We start from the raw sequence: 23,173 nt of genomic DNA, 5'->3' as shown, positions 1-23,173 counted from the left end.
GAGGTTAGGGATGCCAAGTGAAATAAGCCAGGCACAGACACGCTGCTGGGGAATGGGAAGGGTGGGGGAGAGGTTGGTTAAAGGATACAAAGTTCTACCCAGAGTGGAGGGATGAGCCCATGGCTCATGCCTGTAATCCTAGCTACTCAGGAGGCTGAGATCTGAGGATTGAGGTTCGAAGACAGGCCAGGTAGAAAAGTCTGTGAGACTTTCATCTCCAATGAACCACCAAAAAGCTGAAAAGGGAGTTGTGGCTGGCTCAAGTGGTAGAGCACCAACCTTGAGTGAAAAAGCTCAGAGACATTGCCCAGGTAACCCTAAGTTCAAGCCCTAATACACACCACACACACACCACACACACCACACACACACACACACACACACACACACACACACACACACACACACACACTCTAGAAGCACTGGGAGAGATGATCTTGAAAGCTTCTATATTGGTAAAGATCTTATGGGCCTGCTAGGTCTCAAATTTGATATCATTTGTCCTTTTCCCAAAGATCTCAAACTTGCAAAAACAAACTGGAGCAAGAGAAGACTGGGGGTTGGAGGTATGGCTCAGTTGGTAGAGCGCTAGCCAAAGAGCAAAAGCATCAGGTACCAAGTTCAAGCATGAGAGAGAGAGAGAGACAGAGAGAGAGAGAGAGAGAGAGAGAGAGAGAGAGAGAGAGAGAACCTCTGCCTGTTGTTTTACCCAGAGAAGAGAGAAGAGCCCTGGTTCTGTTTTCCCATATGAGAGAGTTCCAAGATGCCCCACCCCCACACACCCCATACTTGAAAGAAGCCAGGTCAAAATATGTACAAGTCAAATTTTCTTGATATTACTCTATCTTTCCCCAGGAAAGATGGTAGTAACACAATTCGGACACCTGTGGCCTCTTCCTTGTATGGAAAGCAAAAGCCAGCACAACTGCTAAACTGATAAGATTAATCTAAAGACCAAATTATGGTGTAATTTCCTATGCTCTAACTTTGTAGTTAATTTTTTTAAAAAAAAGGTTTCATTTTTCTACTGGTATGATTTCATAGGAACATGTTACCTGTTTCTCTGAGGCATTTTTTTCTCCTGGAAGAGAGTCGTTGATTGGTCCCACCCCTGCCAAATGACTGACAATCTGGTGTAATGAAAATTTCCAATGTAAACTTATTTTCCCTCGGTTTCAGCAATTTTTAAATCTATATATAGAGATATCTCGGGTCAGAATTGCATTGTTCGCGCCTCCTGATAAACGAATCGACTCACACTTGTCACCGACGATAGAGATCTATTGATGGGTCTCACCCCCCAGCTGACGGCCCCGCTCCTCTTCTGCCTGCTAGCATGTACGACCGCCAGCCCTGCTCACAGATGTGACAGCGCCTTGCAAGAGATCATCAAGACCCTGAACACACTGTCAGGGAGAAAGGTGAGTAGTCTATCTGGCACCATCTCTCCCGATGATCAGAGGTTAGCTGTGGGTCGTGGTAGGCCATGCAAACCGAACTGCTGAGAAAAAGATGGTACCTGTCCATGGGGTGGGGGGTAGGATGGGGAGCGAAGAAAGGTTCTCTCCTGCCTACTTTCTTTTTTTGGGGGGGGGGGAGATTGCAAGAAGTCTTCTTGAGGCGAGGGAGTGACACGCAGGATTGTCAAGGATTTATCTGTGGAGGTGGAAGTTCATTCTGTCTTTTATTCTCTCGTCCCTGCTTATGCCAAGACTCCGTGCACCGAACTGACTGTAGCGGACATCTTTGACTTTGCTGGCCCCCAGGTAAGAAAGCCATCCTGTGGGCTGCTTGTGCGGATGAGGGACTTAGGAGAGGAGAGCATCCACAAGTGTGGAAACCAGAAACTTCTCTAATTAGAAAGCGGAGCAGCCCACATAAGGTGGTGGTGGGTTTTTTTTGCACAATGAGAATTTTTGAGTATGTTTTGGCATTTCTGGTTTCACTGAACTGAAAAGATGTGAGTGCATGTGTGTGTTTCTCTCTCTCTCTATATATATATACACACACACATACACACACACACATATATATTTGTATTTGGCCAAGCTAACTCAGATCTGGTGAAGGAAAAGCTCTTTGGAATTTTAGCCAACTTTGGCATCATACCAAGAACACCAGAGGCCTGTTCAATGAGACGCTTTCTGTGGCCAGGGCATTTTGTAAAAACCAGATACTCTCACAAACACAGATTTTGAGATTACAGGCCGAGAGAGCTTTCACTTTGTCTAAGAGACTTCATATGGCAACACAAAATGGTATCATCAGAGCCTTCTTCTTCGACAGTCTGGTCACCAAAGAGGCTCTGGGATCTGGGGCTGGCTTGCCGCGAGTCCCCTCTGAACAGACCTGCCGCATACAGTGGGCTCATCCCATCCCTGCTTCTGCTTGGGCATCTAGCCTTTCTGCCTCCCTCCCTCTCTCTCACCCCCACCCCCCACCCCTCCATCTGCAGTGGGAGGACATAGATGTGACAACTGATAGTGCATTTTCTCCGACAAACACATGACTACAGCCCTATCGGTAGCTCTGAGCGCTGCAGTTCCTGTTTTCATGGAAACACACAACTGAGAATGAAAGCCCCAAAGCCTCGATTAACCAGGGGTTACTCCTAACCTGTTTTCTATAGGTACTAGATGGACAACTTGGGCAGGCTGTGAGGCCCGGGGGGAGGGGGGGGCGCGTGGGTCCACAGCCAAGCACCTAGGCCACGAATGGGGCCCATCTTGCTTCAGACATTTGTTTTTCACTATCTCATTTTGTTAAAAATTATTCCAGGACTCTAAGGCCAGATGAGTTTCTGAAGGACAGTACATACACATACAACTTAACTCTCTCTTTCTCTCTCTCTCTCTGTGTGAAACCTCCAAGTCCTTCGATTTAGATGGCACCTACTGGGGTGTGCCCTGGCCCTGCAGAAGCCTTTACACTGCAGAGAAAATTCTAGCAAAGCTGAGGGAAGCCAGGGAGGTGCCCCGAGAGAGTACTAGGGGTCTAGAAGGACAGACCTATGGTTTTCATTCTGACATTAACTGGCTATATGTATGGCCTTTGGCAATTCTGAGACTCAGTTCTTTGAGGCTCAGTTTCCACATTTGAAGAGATGAAGGTGATTTGAAGGATGGCTGGAATCCAACTCATCACATCATTATCATCATTATTAATTTTTGCTGTTCCTGAAGCTTGAATGCTCTACCACTTGAGCCACAGTGACACTTCCAGTGTTTTCTGAGTGTTTTATTGGAGATAAGAGTCTCATGGACTTTCCTGCCCCAGCTGGCTTCAAACTGGAATCTTCAGATCTCAGCTTCCTGAGCAGCTAGGGTTATAGGTGTGAGCCCTCTGTGCCACTGGGATCCCACTCCAGTTACAGTAACGTGTTATAGGCACAGACTGCAGAGAAGCAAGGATTCTGAAGGCCAGCCGTTGGAAACTGTTAAGGTCGAAGCTGACTTGACTGTAAGCCTGGGGCAAAGCATTCATTTTGTGTGGTTACTAGAAGGTCATTTCCTCTCACCTCTACCCGGGCTCTTCTCAGTTCTCCTTCACCTTCCTTACCACACAATATACAGGTCCTATACCAAATCCACACTTTCCTTAGTGCTCACCTGTCACACAGGCCTGGCCCTTCACGGTTCTAGTCCTCCTGGAATTAACCACCTCCTTTCTCCATTTTCTTTCCCGCTCACATTGCTGTTTGCTTAGCTATTAGGATGTTTCTGAAAAGGAAAAGACTATTATTTCATAAACCCCACTAAAGTGCCGTGTGGGAGTAAAAGGCACTGTTTCGGAAGGTGAGTTAACGTTCCAAGTCTAGTGTTGATTTTATTTCTTATGGGGAATAAGCCTTCCAGAATTTTCTGAGATGAGCAACAGTTGCTGGAAAGAATATATCTTGGACTTCACAGGCTACACTTGCCTGGCTGTTACTGAAACCAAGGTTGTTTGGGCAAGAGCGAAGTAGGAATGAGCAAGGACTTTTTGGGTGGAGTTATTTCCTATATACTATAGAGAGCTGAAGTTCATAGATATTAGAGAGCTCAACTAGTTTTGCCTGCTTGTGTTCATAGCACTGGCTGACTGGGTTTGGAGACAATGATAAACAATTACTGATAGGACTAAACTTTCATAGCTCTGATGGAAGCCAGTTGAGAACTGAGTTAAACGTCTACTCAAGCCAAGTCTGGTGGCTCACGCCTGTCATTCTAGCTACTCAGAAGGCTGAGATCTGAGGATTGTGGTTCAAAGCCACCCCGAGCAGGAAAGTCTGTGAGAATCTTATCTCCAATTAACCATTAGAAAACCAGAAATGGAGTTGTGGCTCACAGTGGTAAAGCAGTAGCCTTGAGCTGAAGAGCTGAGGGATAGTGCCCAGAACCTGAGTTCAAGCCCCATAACAAAAAAAAAAAAAAGGTCTACCGAAGCCACTATAGCACAAGAAACTTCCTAAGTGGCTACTTCCTTCCGTTTTGTTGAGAGGAACAGGTTTGCTTGTGGTATGGGCCCTAGATTGACTTTTGAGTCATTTTCTGAGAAGTTATGAATGGCCAGGTTGACTGGGTTATCAAAGTGCCTCTCTGAGCTATGGCCAGACCTGCCTGCCCCCACCCCCCACTCCGTAGAACACAGGAGCCCCACAAATAGGTGGACAACATCTGGCAAGAAGTCAGAAGGTAGGATAAAGTGTTATCCTTTGGCAGCAAAACCAATCAAATTAAAATTTTAAGGCCTTTGCCTGAATCTACCTTCAGAAAGGGTTCTTTTAAGTTTTTCTATCTGATGCAGGCTCCAATGTTATCTTTGTTGCCTTTAGATAGTCCTTTGAAAAACTATCTTGAGCTAGGTGCTGGTTCCTCACACCAGTATTTGTAGCTACTTAGGGGGCTGAGATCTGAGGACGGCAGTTCAAAGCCAGCCGAGGTAGAAAAGTCAGTAAGACATTGATCTCCAATTAGCTAGCAAAAAGCTGGAAGTGGAGGTGCGCCAGCTTTAATGCAAAAGCTAAGGGAAAGTGCTAGGCCCCAAGTTCAATCCCCAGTACTAGCCCATGCACACATGTATCCTGACAGTCAGGGAGCAGGGGACAGATAAACTAGGGTGCAAATACATAATGAGTTTTAATGCAGATTTCAATCAAATTCAGACTACTGAATGACCTAGTGTACATTAGGTGACAGAACAGTAACAACAGCTCATTCCTAGTTTGGAAAAAAAAAATGTCTTAGAACAGCCTGGGAAGCTAATTGCTGAAATATTAACTGTACGATATCTCTGGCTGGCAAGATAGGAAAATTCATTTTTGTTAAAAAAAAATACTTTGATAGTCAAGATAAAAAGTCGGTAATTGTAAGAACTTAAAATCTGCTTGGACAGTACCTCTTCTGGAGTTTCCCAGAATGCTTTCCACTGCACTGGCTCAGCAGGTCAGAGTGGGGTCTCTAACAAACTCCTGAGGCGCGACCCTGGACCACAGCAGCAAGGGCTGAGGTCAGGTTCCAGTGGAGGCTAGAGATAGCTTCTGAACCCCCTAGAAACTGAGCTCAAGCTGAGACCCCTCTCCAGGCTCTAGGGATGTGGACAAAGAGAGGCTAACCCAGTCCTGGATAGTTGGAGATACAGCCTTGTCTCCCAGGGCTTCCAACAAGAATTGTTTCCTTGCTTGGGGCTGGTGGTTGACGCCTGTCATCCTAGCTACTCAGAAGGCTGAGCTCTGAGGTTCACAGTTCAAAGTCAGGCCTGAGCAGGAAAGCCCATGAGACTCTTATCTCCAATTAACCTTCTAAAATCCAGACATGAAGCTGTAGTTCAGGTGGTAGAACCCTAGCCCTAAGCATAAAAGCTCAGGGACCATGCCCAGGCCCTGAGTTCAAGCCATAGGACGGACACACACACACACACATACACACACACACACACACACACACACACACACTCACACACTCACACAAAAGTTCCCTTCTTGCACATTCACTCTTCTAAGTCTCAACATCCCCAGAAAGAGCCAAGTGACCAGACTGCAAGCCTTCCAAGTTCTCAGTGTTTGCCACTATAAGCCAAAGGTCCCTTACAGAAGCTGACCTCAATGGTGACCTCTCCCAGGGGCCTCCCTGCCCCAAACTGCTCACTTACCTGTCCAGGTATGGGAGAAAGGTCTTCACTCCTCCCTTGGACCACAAACTTCTCCACAGCCACAGCTCTGTCACTGGGGTGGGCCACACGCCTAGTGCGGCCTGAGGATAGAGTTCCCTCATTCAGCAAACATGGCTAATCTCCAGGGCAAGCCAGTCACAGGCATAAGAGCAAATGCCTAAGAGCTTATTCAGGTGCCTTGTGTGGAAAGAACTCCCACGGCCACGGGCTGTAGTCACAGATGATCTGAATCGGCTTCATTTGAGTTCTCTCTTCATCAAAACCCCCAAGGGAAAAAAGAACAACAGTTAAAAACAAACAAACAAAAACTGGGAGGATCCGAGAGACAAAGTGTGCTTGAAAGAGGTTGTTTATAGAGATTTGTGCCAAGTACTGGTGGCTCACACCTGTAATCCTAGCTACTGAGGAGGCTGAGTGAGATCTGAGGATGGCGGTTCCAATGTAGCCTGGGTAGGAGAGGGAGAGGGAGAGGGAGAGGGAGAGGGAGGAGAAGAGAGGGAGGGAAGGAGGGAGACAGAGTTTTGTAACTAGCCAGGGCCTTGCTTTGAGGCCTGAGGATATGTGAAAATTGATTTACAGTTGGGCAAAGTCACTGTCTCTATTTGTCTTCCTGGAAAGAAGAATTCAGGAGGACAAAAAGAAATCTTCCATGTTGAAAATAAGAGCCGGCCATGGCGATCTGTGGTATTTCTCTTTATAGAACACATCTGAGATGGAAAACCTCTGCCGGGCTATGACTGTGCTTCAGCAGACCTACCAAAATGGCAGTGAACTAACTCAGTGTCTGACCAGACGCAAAGAACACGACATTCTCCATCATCTGAGAAGACTCTACAGGGCGCTCTACAGCAGGGTCACGTTGGTAAGCTACACTGTTGCTGCTGCTCTGGTAGAAAGCAGCCTGGCTTCCAAGCCATCTTCCTTCCTTATGAGTTGTGGTGCCCTGATCAGCCACCTGCCCATTCAGCAAGTGTTTGTTGAGGCTCTTCAAGCACCAGGCTGTTCTAGGCGGCAAGGCTGCAGCATTAAAGATAAACAGGCGATCCCCACCCTCAGGAAATGTTTGACTGGGGGACTTGGAAGACACAAGCCTTGGTGATACCATGTCTAGTAGTGATTGTGCTTTGAAGAGCAATGTTAGGAGTTAGGAGCACAGGTCATGGGAGAGAGGATGATTTATGGGAGGGGGTGACATTTCTGAGCAGACACTGGGGTAAGGAAGCAAGGCCACACAACTAATGCACAGGAGGACTTGCCAGGCCAAGGTCCTTAGAAGGACATGACTTCTACCTGTTCAGGGGGAAGGAGGGGCGTGGTTGGAGGCGTGGCTCAGTTGGTAGGGCACTAGCCAATGAGCTAACTGAGCAGATACCGAATTGGAGTCCTGGTCTCTGACATAAAAGGAAAACGTGTGGCTGGATCAGAGGAAGCAAGGGAAGACTTTGGTGGATCGGTCCACATGAGTGCCTTTGGATTCTGCCCCCCAGGATAGTGGGAAAGACCTGCAGTACCAAGCAGGGCAGATGATGCTGTGGTTTGTATGATTTCCAGTGATCACTCCAGGGCTGTGGGCCTGGCTGAAGTGGTAGAGCACCTGCCTAGCAAGCCTGGGGCCATGGCCCCAAATTCCAGTACTGTTAAAAACAAAACAAAAACAATGCTGGTGTCAGTGGTTCACGCTACGCAGGAGGCTGAGGTCTGAGGATGGGGGTCCAAAGCCAGCCCAGGCAGAAAAGTCTATGAGATGCTTATCTCCAATCTGCCCACCCAAGACATCTGGAGGCAGAGATGTGGCCCAAGTGGAAGCATTAGCTAGCCTTGAGCAGAAGCAGCTAAGCAAGAGCAGGAAGCCCTAAATTTAAGCCACAGTACTGGTGTGCATGCGTGCACACACAGACGGATGGAGAAGATTCCTTAGGCAGATGCGACTTAAAGTATGAATGTTTAAAGTATAAGTGAACAGAGAATGGAGGAGATCTAAGAACTGAGCCCAAAGGGAGAAGCTAGCAGAGAGTAGTTAACTGGTAAAGTGGGAGAAAATGGGAAAGAGTCTGGTGCCCAGAAGGCAAGTGAAGACACTCTTCTAAGGACAGAGTGACCGACTCTGTTACATGTCCTGCAAGGTCACCACGATGCAGACTTGGAATGGCCATGGGACTGGCATGGTGGAGGGTGGAGGGAAGAGGGGGTGTATTTACTGCAGGCCAGGCAGCTATGCAGAGGCGAAGCACCTTCCTCTGAGTAGCCTCTAGCTGTGACATACCTCTCCAGAGACTGTGGCACTTCTGAAGGAAGACAGGTCATGGTGGTAAAGTAACTAATTCTGGAGGTATAAGTAGCATGTACCAAAAGACAGGCAAATCTTAGCTGGCGCTGGTGGCTCACACCTGTCATCCTAACTACTCTGGAGGCTGAGATCTGAGGATCACAGTTCAAAGCCAGCCCAGGCAGGAAAGTCCGTGAGACTCTTATCTCCAATAAACCACGAAAAAACCGGAAGTGGTGCTGTGGCTCAAATGGTAGAGCACTAGCCTTGAGCTGAAGAGCTGAGGGACAGCGCACAGGCCCAGAGTTCAAGCCCACCCCCCCAAAAAGACAGGCAAATCTTGGAGCTGACTGATAGTCAAGCTAGACTGGAGGCCTTGGTCTGATTACTGTTCAACTGGCAAATGACAGCACTGGCTGGACCAAGCTGACAAACTTGGCCGGACAGATAGCAAGGGTAGAATGCTTACTGATCCAACTTAATGAAACGTGGGGTTCTTTTGTGTTCATTTGTTTGTTTTTAGAAACACTGTCCTGTGAATGACTCCAATAAGAGCACATGGAAACACTTTTTGGAAAACCTAAAAAGGCTGATGAAGAAGAAATATTTACAGTGTGGAAGCTCGACATTTTAATTTATGTGTTTTAAATAGCTTTATTCTTTAGTATTTATATATTTATAACACATTATAAAATAAAATATATGTAACTCTAATCACAATGGCATTCAAAGAACTGGCTGTGTTTATTTTACAAGTGAAGTTACAGTGTGTAACTTTTAGGGATATGGATCTAATTTACTAAGAGGTCATAAATGGCATGAGAGCAAGATGGAAAGATGACTTTCTTCTTAAGGATTACCTGTCCTTCCCTCCCTCCCTCCCCCACCCCTTCTTTCTTTCTGCCAGTCCAGAGGCTTGAACTCAGGGCCTGGGCAATGTCCCTGAGCTTATTTTATTTTTATTGTAAAGATACTGTACAGAGGGGTTACAGTTACATGAGTACATTTCCTAGAGAGCACGTTACCCCCTCCCCTGAGCTTATTTTGTTCAATGCTAACACTCTACCACTTGAGCTACAGTGCCACTTCCAGCTTTTTCTGTTTATGTGGAACCCAGGGCTTCATGCATGCTAGGCAAGCACTCTGCCACTACGCCACATTCCCAGCCCAGATTACCTTTTCTTACTGAGGACATAATACCAAAGATAATTAATGAGTACAAGGCCTTATAAGATACAAATGCTAAGACACCTTGCAGAGTGAGTCCATGAATCATATCATCACATATTTCTGAGCCAAAAAAACATCTGGGCTGGGGTTTGGCTCAGGAGACTGTTTTCTTGGCATGCACAAGGTCCTGGTGTTTGATCCCCAGGGATTGGGAAAGGGAAGAGAAAAAGAAAGAGAATCAACTGTATGCTTCCCCTTCTTTCCCATGGAAATGTTATACTGAATCTACAGAAAGAAAAAAAAAGAATCTTCACATGGCTCATGGTACTTGTCTCTACAGTGAACAATATTGAAAGTGGTAATAATGCAAATTCTCTTTGATTCTCCAATCTTGGGACTAACCAATCAAGTCATGGAGAACTTAACTATGACTGAAGAACAGACATTAAATGCTATTGATCTGACAAGATAAAAGACATAACTGAAAATGGTTGGAGGTCAGAGCAAGCAAAGAAGGAAGTAGGTAGGAGCCCGGTGCTGGTGGCTCACACCTGTCATCCTACCTACTCAGGAGGCTGAGAGCTGAGGATCAGAGTTCAAAACCAGCCTGCACAGGAAAGTCTGCGAGACTCTTATCTCCAAAAAAACTACTCAGAAAAAGCCAGAAGTAGTGCTCTGGCTCCAGTGGTAGAACAAAAAAAGGTCAGGGACAGAGCCTAGGTCGAGAGGGGGGGGGGGGGAGGGAGGGGAAGGGAAAGGAAGGGAAAGTAAGGGAAGGGAGGGAAGGAAGAAAGAAAGGAAGTAAGCCACTAGGGCACAGATATCCCATAATTTCACAGGGAAGGGAAACCTGATCAAAGCTGAGGCAAAAAGAACAAGAAAATCGGTGGCATAAGCCTATAATCCCAAAGGTTGGGAGGCTAGGATGGGAATGTGGCTCAGTGGTAGAGTGCTTGCCTTGCATGCATGAAGCCCTGGGTTCGATTCCTCAGTACCACAAACAGAAAAAGCCAGAAATGGCTCTGTGGCTCAAGTGGTAGAGCTCTAGCCTTGAGCAAAAAGAAGCTCAGGGACAGTGCCCAGGCCTAGAGTTCAAGCCCCAGGTCTGGCAAAAAAAAAAAAAAGAAGAAGAGTTAGGAGGCTAAGGCAGGAGGGATGCAAGTTCTAAGCTATATACAAGAAAAACAAATACCTCAAAAAATAAAACTAAACAGCTCCCCATCGAGCCCCAAACTAAATAACCCAAGATAGCTTGGTATTTAAAACCCTGAAAAGTACTAGAATTCAAAATAATTTACTATGAAAAGGGTGCTGAAGGGAAGCCAGGTGTAATGGCACACACCTGTAATCCCAGCCACACAGGAGGATCGCTTAAGCGCATGAACTCCATGAGTTTGAGCCCAGCCTGGGCAACACAGTAGACTCTGTCTCAAAGGACAAAGCAATCACACAATCATATGCATACACGCATGTGCGCGCGCACACACACACACACACACACACACACACACACACACACACACACACACAACCATCTGGAAGAGCTATTATAAATGAGGTAAAACTTCATTTTATAATGAGAAAATCAGGATATGTGTGTATATATATATATACATGTATTTTTAAAATTTAAAGTTGATATGTAAAACATAGTTGGTATAAGAGTGATCATGAGCTGGCTTTTTTTTTTTTTTTTAACCAGTCTTGGGGTTGAACTCAGGGCCTGGACACTATCCCTGAGCTTTTGCTCAAGGCTAGTACTCTACCACTTGAGCCTTGAGACTTTTGTAAATTAATCAGCAAAAAAAGCCAGAAGTGGTAGAAGTAGGAGAACCCTAGTATTGAGCCAAAAAAGCTCAGGGTAAGCACCCAGACCCTGAATTCTAGCCCTAGGACTGGCACCAAAAAAAGGAAGGAAGGAAGGAAGGAAGGGAGGGAGGGAGGAAGGAAGGAAGGAAGGAAGGGAGGGAGGGAGGGAGGAAGGAAGGAAGGAAGGAAGGAAGGAAGGAAGGAAGGAAGGAAGACAGGAAGGAAGGAAGGAAGGAAGGAAGGAAGGAAGGAAGGAAGGAAGGAAGGTAGGAAGGAAGGGAGGGAGGGAGGGAGGGAGAGAGGGAGGGAGGGAGGGAGAGGGAGGGAGAGGGAGGGAGAGGGACGGAGGGAGGGAGGGAGGGAGAGAAAAAGGCATAGCCACTTTGGGAAACAGTTTGGCAGTTCCTCAAAAGGTAAATATAGTCATGATCCAGAAATTCCAATCCTGTACATACATGTCTCCACAAATGTTCATAGTAGTATTACTCATAAGAACAAACAAGTAGGACCCAATGTCCATCATCTGGGGAATGGATAAACTGATGTGGTCTATGCGATACACCACATGGAATATTGACAGTAAAAAAAGAACTGAATTAATGATACATACCACAGGATGAATACACTCCGTAAACATATGCTAAATGAACCAAGCCAGATACAGAAAGCCATATATGGTGTGGCTCCACGGGTATGGAAAGATTCCATGAGTATTATAGGAAATACCAGATAGGAAAATCTGTAGAGGCAAAAACAGAAAACGGGTTGCTAGGGGCTAGAGTGGTGGGCGGAAGAAGGGAGTTATGATAATGGCCATAGTTTCCTTGGGGGATGAGAAAACAGTCTAAGTCAGTGATGAAGATAGTGATGAAGGTTGCATGCATGATTCTATGAATAGGCAAAACACCGCTGTATGGTTTGAAAAGAATAAATTAGAGCCTAGCCCATGCCCATGATCCTAGCTACTCAGCAGGCTTAGGATCTGAGGATACTGGATTGAAACCATGAGTCTGTGGAGGTAAGAGAGACTCTCATTTCCAATTAACCACCAAAATCCACAAATGGAGCTTGTGGCTCAAGTGTTAGATCTCCAGGCTTAAGTGGAAAAAGCTAAGGGATAGTGCCCAAGCCCTGAGTTCAAGCCTTTATATGGGCATTCACGGCACACACACACACACACACACACACACGCTCACACAACACAAAAGGACTTAATTTTACAGTGTGCAAATTATATCTCAAAGAGGTGTGCTTTGAAAGAAATTAAAAGAAGACAAATAAACCAAAACCAACTGTGACCAAAATTTGCCTCTAGAACTATGATCTCTGCAAGAATCTGGATCTAGTCACAGTGGTTGAGTCCCACATTCATCCTCGCATACAGGCAACAAAAATTAATACTCATACTAACATTACACCTAAAATATATAACATCTTTTTTAACCCTTCAAAATAAGGGGGGAGAAATCAAAAGCTTTAAGTCTCACCCTGACCACAGCCAGTTTCGCCCTGCCCACATAAAATACCAACCTGCCAAGGGCAATAAATAACTAAGAGTTATGAAGGCTTCTGAGGGCCATTGGAGATACACACTGAAAAAATTTAATTTCCTCTTCTTTGATTGAAACTCATTTGCATTCAATGGCGAATGTGAGCTGCAGTCTGCCACAGGATATGAGTTGTGGGTTACACTTTGTGTGTGAGACGAGGATGACAAAGGGAAAGTCTGTCAAACAGAAAGATTGAGGATAGCCACAGAAAGGCCAGGGGCAGGCTTTGGTTGGTCTGTCACAAGATAAGCTTCAATGGTCAAAATGCAACTCTTACTTACTTCCAGTCCGGGACTTCTGAGCTATGGATTTAAACATCCAACAATAAACCTCTGACTACCAAGAGGAGAAAACTAAACGAGTGAGCAGAGAAAACCTGAGGATTAAGTGAAAGTTACCATGATGCTTGTGAGTTGGGCAATAGCCACGGAGATGTCTACGTCATGGATTGTGTGCCATTGACAGCCAAGGCTGAGCTACCCCCTCCCTGCCTCCTGCCCATCAGTTATCTCTACTGTTGGCCACGGGGTAAATTATGCCTAACTGGCATCCGATAGCAGTTTATTGATTGGGTAAAAGGAGTAGGGGGGGTGGAACTCACGTGGCTCTCCTGTATAGCTGTATATCTTTCATTGAAAGATTTTTTTTTTTGGGGGGGGGGGTGAGGGCTACAAATAGAAATGCTGGCCTCTGACCAAAAAAAAAAAAAACGCCTTCAGGAACTCTTGTCTGTGACATGGACTTGGACTTCAGTTTTTCCTTCATGCTCTGCCAGGTCATCTCAGTGGGCATCTCAAGGTACCCACATCAAGACAAAACATAACCCTCAGCTTCCCTAAGGAAGCCAAGCCAGGCCTGACCCATCAACACACAGGGTTAGCTTGTCAGTTCCCGCCACCTTCCGCTCAGGACAAGGCAGGGACTCTCTCTAGTCTTAGGGCTGCCATCTTGCTAATCTTGAGGTTTCATGCATCAACTCAAGGACAGGTTCCATTTCCAAATCCTCTAATTGGCCATCGTGCCCACGTCTTCCTGTTCTCTTAAGGGCCAGACATGTTCCTTAAGGTCCCAAAGTGCCTGTCTTCTAATTCATCCTTCCTGCCATCTTCAAGCTGTCTGTGCCTTGTTTCCTACTAGCTGGTATTAAACTAAACAGAAATAGGTTTAGGTATTTTGTGCGCTTTCTGCACATGGGCTGCCTAAACTACCAGGCACCATGAATGTGTGTGTGTGTGCGCGTGCGTGTAGGTGTGTACACACATATACAATCTCACTGGTTCAAGCAAATGATCTGAATAAAGAAGGGAATTATTCTCAAGGCAATGACTATTTTAGCCTCCAGGGTCTTGGCCTATATAGCGTCTGCTCCCCCCACTCTTTCTTTCCTGTTGTGGCTTTTCTAAAACACAAACAAGAGAATGACCCACACCAAACCCTTCAGGGCCTCCAGTGTCTGCAGCAGGACCCAGCTCCTATCACCACCCTTTCTAGATTCATTAGTTCTCATCCCTTCTGCTCTTCTTCCTGCATACAACCCATGCACAAGGCCTCCAAGCCTGTTCCCTGCTCCATCCGGAACCATTCAACTGCAGCTAGACTTCAGTCAGCCCTTTCTGGATCAGTGGCCTTTTCTGACCCTTGGGCCAAGCAGACCTGTGAGATACCAGGCCAGCTGCAAGAAAAGAATGTTGTATCCAGCAGCTCACTGTTCATTCCTCTTCCATTTACCACCATCCTCTATAGGCCCGATTGCTATTCCCCATGAACATGGCCACCCCCTCTCCTGAGGAAGGTGGTGAGTTCTCCAATAGAATTTCCTAGCTCCCAACATAGGGCAGGCAGGCTTTAAGTCAAGATATACAATAGTAACTACGAGCCACAGAAGATACACACTCAAAAGAAGACAGTGTTGTTGGAGGCTAGTGGCTTATGCCTATAATCCTAACTACTTAGGAGGCTGAGATCTGAGGATCGAGGTTTGAAACCAGCCTGGAAAAGACAAATACATGAGACTCTGATCTCCAATTAACTAGCAAAAGAAAGCCAGAAATGGAGACTGGGCTCAACTGGCAGGGTACCAACTTTGAGCGGAAAAAGCCAAGCAAGAGAGTAAGATCCTAAGGTTAAACCCCAGTACTTGCACAAAAGAAAGCACAGCAGATGAGTTGAGAGGCAGAACTCACAGTGGAATAAAAATCAAGGCTAACTTCAAATTTCTGTGATGACTCTAGTACTTTTAGGTTAGGTTAGGCAATATCCTCTTGCTAAGATTGGTATCGGACTCTGAGAACTACTTTATTCAGTTGAAAAGTCCCAGCTATATTCTTTGATACAACTGGAGAAATAAAGCCTTTGATTACCAACTAAAATTTCCCCAGGCCTCTAAAAAAGGGATTGGGGGAAGGGGAGTAGGTGTGAAAGAATGTGTGATCTGTCATATTCTTTAGTCAGAGCCATAAATGTGTTTGGGTAAGACAATCTGATGTTCTGATACTGTTGATAAAAGTAACCTGAAGGTTGGGTCACAGGAAGCCCAAGATAAAGGCTGAGAGGAAACTGGTTGTTTTTGAAGTAGCCTCTTCATAATCATTTTCCCACACATTAGTTCAAACTTCCGAAGGTAGACCCAATACCTGATTTGCTTTGCAAATGAAAGAGCTTAAGAAGGAGCAATTTCAGCTAACACTGTCACCCAGGCAGGTAGAGGCCCATCTTTCAGCTCCTGTGGCTTGAGTGGTATTAACTGTTCCCCTTAGGCACAAGCTCACAGTGGTCGCCTCTTATTTGCACACAGCCTTGTCTCAAAGACGGGCTCAAAGTGCTTCACTGGAAGACACTAGGACAGAAAGCAGTAAATTGTTATTAAGAACGTAGGAAATGGTGCCCAAGAGTCAGATGGAGTGGAGATGAGGAAGATTTCATAGTCCTGGTAGTGTAAACACAGGGAAAGCACATCTTTTTACCTAGGTGTCAGGGAGTAGTCCCTTAGGCTGATACTAGGCTGGAAGAGATTGCCATGGAGAGCCTTAAGGAAGAAGATTCGATGGATCCATGCTCCCAGGCCACAGGACAGCAAAGAAAAGTCAAGGGAGCACCTTGGAGAGCAAGGACTGAGCTGCAAAGGCAGCCCTCAAACCTCCAGCCAGCCACGGCAGGCCTTGCATTTCATCATGCTCTATACCACATGTAGGAGTTGGGTATAAGCTGGCATCTGGGAAAAGAAAGCAAGGCCTAGAATGGCCAGAAGAAACTCCTAGCTATGCAAAAATCACACACACACACACACACACACACACACAACCTTAACAGGAGTCAGGTACCAGTGGCTCACACCTATAATTCTAGCTACTCAGGAGGCTCAGATCTGAGGACTGCAATTTGAAGCCAGCTAGAGTAGGAAAGTCTGTGAGACTCTTACCTCCAATTAAACACTTAAAAAAAAAAAAAAAACCCAACAAGAACAGAAAAGCCAGAAGCGGAGCTGTAGTTCAAATGGTGGAGCACCAGCCTTGAGCATAAAAGTTTAAGGACAGCACCCAGGACCTGAGTTTAAGCCCTTGGACAGGCACGCATTTGCACGTGTGCACGCGCGCGCGCGCACACACACACACACACACACACACACACACACACACACACTTCTTATCAAAACTAGTCAAAATTTCTCAAGGTCCAGTTTGAATTTTTTTTTTGCCAGTCCTGGGGCTTGAACTCAGGGCCTAGGCACTGTCCTGAGCTTCTCTTGCTCAAGGCTAGTACTCTACCACTTGAGCTGCAGTGCCACTTCCAGATTTGTCTCTGTATGTGGTACTGAAGAATGGAACCCAGGGCTTCATGCATGTGAGGCAAGCACTCTACCACTAAGCCACCTTCCCAGCCCCAGTTGGAATTTCTTTTTCTTTTTTTTACACTACCAGAACACCATTAAACTATTTTTAATTAGGGTAATGAAAGTACAGTGATTATGAATGTACCTTGTCCAGTATAAAATATAACTACGGTCACCAGTCCAATGATATACAGTGTCTTCAATTAATGCACTTGAGCATAATTATGTTTCTGGCAGGGTCCACATCCCCATGACCCAGTTTGAATCTCTTGAAGCTGTCTAGCTTGATGCTTGGTAATCAATATTGTCCAAAGAATGTGACTGGGGATGAGAAAGTGGCACAGTGGTAGAGCGCTTGCCTCTCACATGCATGAGGCCCTGGGTTCAATTCCTCAGCACCACGTAAACAGAAAAAGCCGGAAGTGGGTACTGTGGCTCAAGTGGTGGAGTGCTAGCCTTGAGCTGAAGAGCTGAGCGAAAGAGCCCAGGCCCAGAGTTCAAGCCCCATGACTGACGAGAGAGAGAGAGAGAGAGAGAGAGAGAGAGAGAGAGAGAGAGAGAGAGAGAGAGAGAGAGAGAGAGAATGCGATTAGCTTAGCTGGATGCTGGCGACTCATGCCTGTAATCCAAGCTACTCAAAAGGCTGAGAACTGAGCATCATTGTTTGAAGCCAACCTGTGTAGAAAAGTCTATGAGACTCTTATTTCCAATTAACTACTATAGCTCATGTGGTAAAGCACTAGCCTTGAGCAAAAAAAGCATAGGGCTGGGTGCCAGTGGCTCACGCCTATAAGTCTAGCTACTCAGAAGGCTGAGATCTGAGGATCACAGTTCAAAGCCAGCCCAGGCAGGAACATCCCTGAGACTATCACCAATTAACCACCAGAAAACTGGAAGTGGTGCTGTGGGTCAAGTGGTACACTAGCTTTGAGCTAAAGAGCTGAAGGACAGCACCCAGGTCCAGAGTTCAAGACCCTTGACTGACAAAAACAAAGTGAACAAAAAAACAAAAAACAAAAACCATAGGGACAGCACCCAGGCCTTAAGTTCAAGCTCTAAGATGCAAGTAAACACACACACACACACACACACACACACACACACACACACACTAATTAATAATAATCCAATCAATGGGCAATGGCATTGTTTTGGCATTACTCTAAGCTTATAAAGAGTTTTCTATTGAGATCCTGATCATGTCACTACCAAGTTATATTTCGCTGTACCTTTCAATGGGGCCTGTTCTGTACAAAGCTTTTTTCCAGCCAAACATTGAAAACCAGTGTCTGCTCTCAAACACCTAATGAAAAGGGTATTTGTGTTAAAAAAATAAATCTTATCAATGAGAAGTACATTTAAAAACACTTTTCTCAAAGTTCTATTTCATGATGAGTTCTGTCTGAAGAGTTTCTGGGTGTGAAATTACACAGGCCTCCTCAATGACACAATCCTGGTTGCCAAGCACAAAGATTCTGCTCTTAAACCTCAAGACAAAATAAACACAGAAGCAGCTCAGAAAAGGACACTTCTACAGGCGTTAGGTAAAAGACTTTTATTTCTTATTTAACCATGCTGCAGATATACATACAATAGTGAGATATACACTTGAACAAATACAAATTATATTTGAAATATAACAGAAGTGTGGCTTTTGAAAAGAACACAATGAACTCATTGCATGATTTCTAATTTTGGCCAGTATACAGTATTGTAGTAATGTTATTGAAGTTTTAAATGATTTAGACTCTAGTATAAGTTCAAAGGCACTAAGAAATCTGCTTTCTTCTAGTATTTTAAGGACAAAGAATAATTAAAAGGAAAAACAGATGTATATATTAAAAACTGGGCAGATACTGATATGTTTAAATGTAAACTCTACCCATTCCTTAATTCACAGCCCTGTAGGAAAGAGGGGCTTTCTAAGAGTTAAGGGGAAAAATATTAAAAACAGACTAAAAGAAGAACAAAACAAAACAAAACAAATTTCCAGGCACTGGTGGCTCTTGCCTGTAATCTTAACTACTCAGGAGGCTAAGAGCTGAGGATCACAGTTCAAAGCCAATGCTGGCAAAAAAGTCCCCGTGAGACTCCTATCTCCAGATGACCACCAGAAAACCAGAAGTAGAACTGTGGCTCAAAGTGAAAGAGCACTAGTCTTGAGCTAAAAGCGGTCAGGGACAGCACCCAGGCCTTGAGTTCAAGCCCCATAACTGACAAAACAAAAACAAAAACAAAATAAATCCCAAACCATAATTTAAAAAAACACGTTGCAGATAAAGTATTACTCATACTCCCACAGAGTAATAACATTCTTTGCTTTAAAAAGCTTCTTTTTTCAGAAAGTGAGTTTGTCAAATAGATCCCTGGACTTAATTAATTAATCTTACATTCTTAACCTTCCCAAGAATTTATACCAAAAAAGGGAATATTATTATATTTTAGTGGCCTATTTGTCCATGCAATTACATAGCTTATTGAAGAACACGCTACAGAACCCAACAACATTCGACCAAAATTCCTCTTAATAAATAAATATTACCATTTAAATTAAAGAAAAACACTTATCAATAACCTATTTATATGAATGTACCATTCATTTCAAATCTGCACATCTATTTCAAACATGGAACAAATTCACTTATCTAAACCATTCATGAAAACAATACTGAAGTTTCTAATATTTCATTTGTGGACAGAGACATAATCAATGTGAAGAAGCCACAGAGCTGCTACAATTCATTAGAGCTAAATGAATACTATCGTTTTTAAATGGATCTCCAGGCCTGGCTCAAATACCTAATTTTGGTATTTCAATAAAAATGAATAATTCATTTCTATCTAGTATAATCAGTTCTAACATAAATATTTAAAACAAAATTACTGCTGGGCATGCTGGTGCAGGTCCTGAAATCCCAGTGCTTGGGAGACTGAGGCAGAAGGGCTGTGAGGTCAAGACCAGACTGGGCTATATATCAAGAACCTGACTCAAAACCAAGCAAACAAACACAAACAAACCAAGAAACAAAAACAAAATGGTTTCTGAAGTAGGCTGTTCTGAGAAATTTCTTCATATTTTTACTCTTATTTTTGAAATTTGCAACAAAGACACTTAGAAAAAAATAATCTAACCTACTGGCTCACATTTCTCTGATGTTTTAAACAATTCACAAACTACTCCTTTCTTGTTAAATCAATTGTTAACATAAACCAGAAACATGGAATTTTTTTCCTACTGTGAAAACTAAGATCTCTGAACGGCAACAGAATTAAATATGTATCATCAAAAATGTTTACAACTAGCCAGGTGCTGGCTGCTCATGCCCGTAATCCTAGCTACTCAGGAGGCTGAGATCTGAGGTTCATAGTTCTAAGCTAGCCTAAGTAGGAAAGTCCATGAGAATGGAGCTATGGTTCAAAGTGGTGGAGGTGCTAGCTTTGAGCGACTAGCTAGCTCAGGAACAGTGCCCGGGCCATGAGTTCAAGCCCCACAACTGACCAAAGGAAAAAAAAAAGAGAACGAAAGAATGAAAGAAAAGAAATGAGAAAGAAAGTAAGTAAGTTTACAATTACAAGATATTCTGCTCATATAAACCCTTTACAAGACACATAATCATGTCAAGTTTTCACAGGGCCTACACAGGGCTCTACAGAGAACAGTTATAACTTCTATCATACATACCACTAGGAAAATGATGCTACTGAAATGCAATGCTAATTATCCCGCAAATACTCACTACACACATACATTTAGTACTGTACATACTTGAAGTTTATGGACATTTTCACCATCTCATTCACCCCTATGCTATACACAGCTCTGTAATTACAAACCAATATTTATCTAAACTTGTTATGATGAGATGTAGTAAATCCTAACTGTAAAGTCTCAAAACCTTTGCAATCTATGTGTTTGGAACTGATCATATAATATTAAACTGACAAAACATAATACTAAGTGGTTCAAGAGTAAAATAACTCTTACAAAACAACAAAAATACCTATTACAACTTATTTTACTATGAATATAATTTCACTTTGAGAAGTCTAACTGGGTTAATTAACAAAAAAAAATCAGGGAAGAATTATTTCTTTTTTATAAAAAATAAAATAAGGGCTGGGAATGTGGCTTAGTGGTAGAGTGCTTGCCTAGCATGCATAAAACCCTGGGTTCTATTCCTCAGTACCATATCAACAGAAAAAGCCAGAAGTGGCACTGTGGCTCAAGTGTCAGAGTGCTAGCCTTGAGCAAAAGAGGTTCAGGGATAGTCCCCAGCCCTTGAGTTCAAGCCCCAAGACTAGCAAAAAAAAAAAAAAATGTTTTAAAGGCAGAAGATTAAAAAGCTGTCTTTCTGTTTGACTATGCACATTCTCAACTTCTGTTGGTTCTTATTTTGAAGAGGTGGGATCTAGGGTTGTAGGAAAACACTTTACAACTTGAGCCACATTTTCGCACTCTACAACTTGAGCCATATTTTCAGCCTTCAACTTTGGTTTTTACAAGACTGACTTTTTGAATTATAAAATGTTCTATGGGAGTTCAAAAAATCAGCCATTTCATCCTTACAATACAGAATGTTATTATAGAATTGTAGAGTACTTTAACAGGCCAATCGGATCAACGTTTAGACAGAGCTATTTTTTAGATGTATATGTAGCTCCAATATTCACATAGAACAGTGCAACCCAGGAAAATTGTATCTGCTACTTTCTATGTGCAAAACAGGACACACTTTTTTTTTCTATTTTGAAATTTGTTTTCTAAATATACAGTAGTTGAGTAAATAGCTAACAGATTTACACAGCCACTGAAACTCTCCATGAGAACTGCTCACCTAACTTGCTGGCTTAGTCTAGTTGAAGAGGAGTATAACAGATTAAACACTCACCAGTTGTACAACTTTAATATCTGATATTAGAATATATGGTCTACAAGGTATTAGGCAAATTGTTATTTCCAGTCTTACTCCATGATTTACAGCTTCCACTATTTGAAATCACACAGAAGTCTTCAGTGTTTTAATTAAAGAGTTTGTCCAGGCATGAGAATATCACTAATTTTTATTGTGACTTTTAAGTCTGTAACATTTACTTAAGTAAAGAATCGATTACGGCCTCAGGTTTTGCAGAACGCTTTCTGTTTGGAGAAGAGAAAAAGAAAACATGAGTGCTTTCCCAAAAGGCTGAAATACAAATACTTTATTCTGTAGTTGCAAATACAAAGTGCTCCCGGGTGTAGATGTAGGCTAGTGTTCCACATATTTGTCCAAGATTAATAAGTGGTCACTTTTTCAGGGGAGGAGAAGGTCACTGAGAATGGGTAGAAGACAATGCCCCCAGTATGCCAAGTAGGAATTAGACAAATGATAACTTCTGGCCTAGCCAAGAGAGCAAGACTAAGTGAGCTACATGTTAACCAACTGAATCCCTTGATAACCGCATCTGGGTATGTGTGTACAGGTGGATTCAATAAAAGATGGAGACCCAAATCATCTGATGTAACAGGTCATAAATGTCTCCGTAGAGATTGATGGAGATGCTGTTGGATATACTGCAGTCTTGCCCAGCATGTTGAATTATGTGTTTCTCATAACAAATACCACATTGAACATATCATGTAATATAGTATCAAGGAACTATTTATTAACTGGGTGCTAGGGCTCACGCCTGTAATCCTAGCTACTCAGGAGGCTGAGATACGAGATTGCAGTTGGAAGCCGACCTGGGCGGGAAAGTCCATGAGACTATCTCTAATTAATCACCCAAAAGCTAGAATTGGAGCTGTGGTTCAAGTAGTGGAGTGCTAACCCTGAGCAAGCTAAGAGATGGGCAAGAGTGAAGAAAGGGGTGACATTGTCTGAAAAGAACTGTCCTCAGGGCTGGGAAGGTGGCTCAGTGGTAGAGCACTTGCCTTGCATGCTCGAGGCCCTAGGATCGATTCCTCAGCACCACATAAGCAGAAAAAGCCGGAAGTGGTGCTGTGGTTCAAGTGGTAGAGCACTAGCCTTGAGCTGAAGAGCTGAGGGACAGTGCCCAGGCCCAGAGTTCAGGCCCCATGACCGCCAAAAAAAAAAAGGACTTAACTGTACATTAATTGTAACTCCTCTGTATATCACCTTTATAATAAAATAAAATTAAAGAAAAAAAGAATCATCTCTCAAAAAGCTGAAATATCTCATATGGGTAATCTGGATTTCTGACTTCTCTTTAGAAAAGAACAGATCCAGCCAGGCATCGGTGGGTCACACCTATAATCTTAGCTACTCAGGAAGCTGAGATCTGAGGATCACGGTTCAAAGCCAGCCTGGGCAGGAAAGTCCTCAAGATTCTTATCTCCAATAAACCACTCAGAAAACTGGGGCTGGGGCTCAAGTGGCAGAGCACTGGCCTTGAGCTGAA

General features: G+C 43.9%; 2 protein-coding genes across 2 annotated transcripts in view; one reads left to right on the top strand and one right to left on the bottom strand.

Moving 5' to 3' along the window:
* The first annotated feature begins 1,247 nt into the window (after nt 1-1,247).
* Il4 (interleukin 4) lies at nt 1,248-9,050 on the top strand. Its single transcript, XM_042688836.1, has 4 exons — nt 1,248-1,421; nt 1,713-1,766; nt 6,851-7,012; nt 8,940-9,050. The coding sequence occupies exons 1-4, from the start codon at nt 1,287-1,289 to the stop codon at nt 9,048-9,050; spliced, it is 462 nt and encodes a 153-aa protein (XP_042544770.1). The 5' UTR covers nt 1,248-1,286.
* A 12,031-nt stretch (nt 9,051-21,081) lies between these two features.
* Kif3a (kinesin family member 3A) overlaps nt 21,082-23,173 on the bottom strand; it is a 45,245-nt gene continuing 43,153 nt past the window's right edge. The window contains exon 17 of the mRNA XM_042688846.1: nt 21,082-21,911. Within this exon, the coding sequence (XP_042544780.1) occupies nt 21,863-21,911 (49 nt within the window). The 3' untranslated portion in view covers nt 21,082-21,862. The remainder of the gene's footprint in view (nt 21,912-23,173) is intronic.

Source organism: Dipodomys spectabilis, unplaced genomic scaffold (genome assembly GCF_019054845.1).
Source record: "Dipodomys spectabilis isolate Male_0828 unplaced genomic scaffold, ASM1905484v1 ptg000119l, whole genome shotgun sequence".
NCBI lineage: Eukaryota > Metazoa > Chordata > Mammalia > Rodentia > Heteromyidae > Dipodomys > Dipodomys spectabilis.
Note: the sequence above shows the minus strand (reverse complement) of the source record. Positions and strands in the feature narration are given on the sequence as shown.

Bases quoted from the DNA above. Each gene is read 5' to 3' on its own strand.
- Il4 (XM_042688836.1), top strand. From the start codon at position 1,287: ATGGGTCTCACCCCCCAGCTGACGGCCCCGCTCCTCTTCTGCCTGCTA. The intron at 1,767-6,850 runs GTAAGAAAGCCA...TTCTCTTTATAG, and splicing joins TTGACTTTGCTGGCCCCCAG to AACACATCTGAGATGGAAAA. The intron at 7,013-8,939 runs GTAAGCTACACT...GTTTGTTTTTAG, and splicing joins TCTACAGCAGGGTCACGTTG to AAACACTGTCCTGTGAATGA.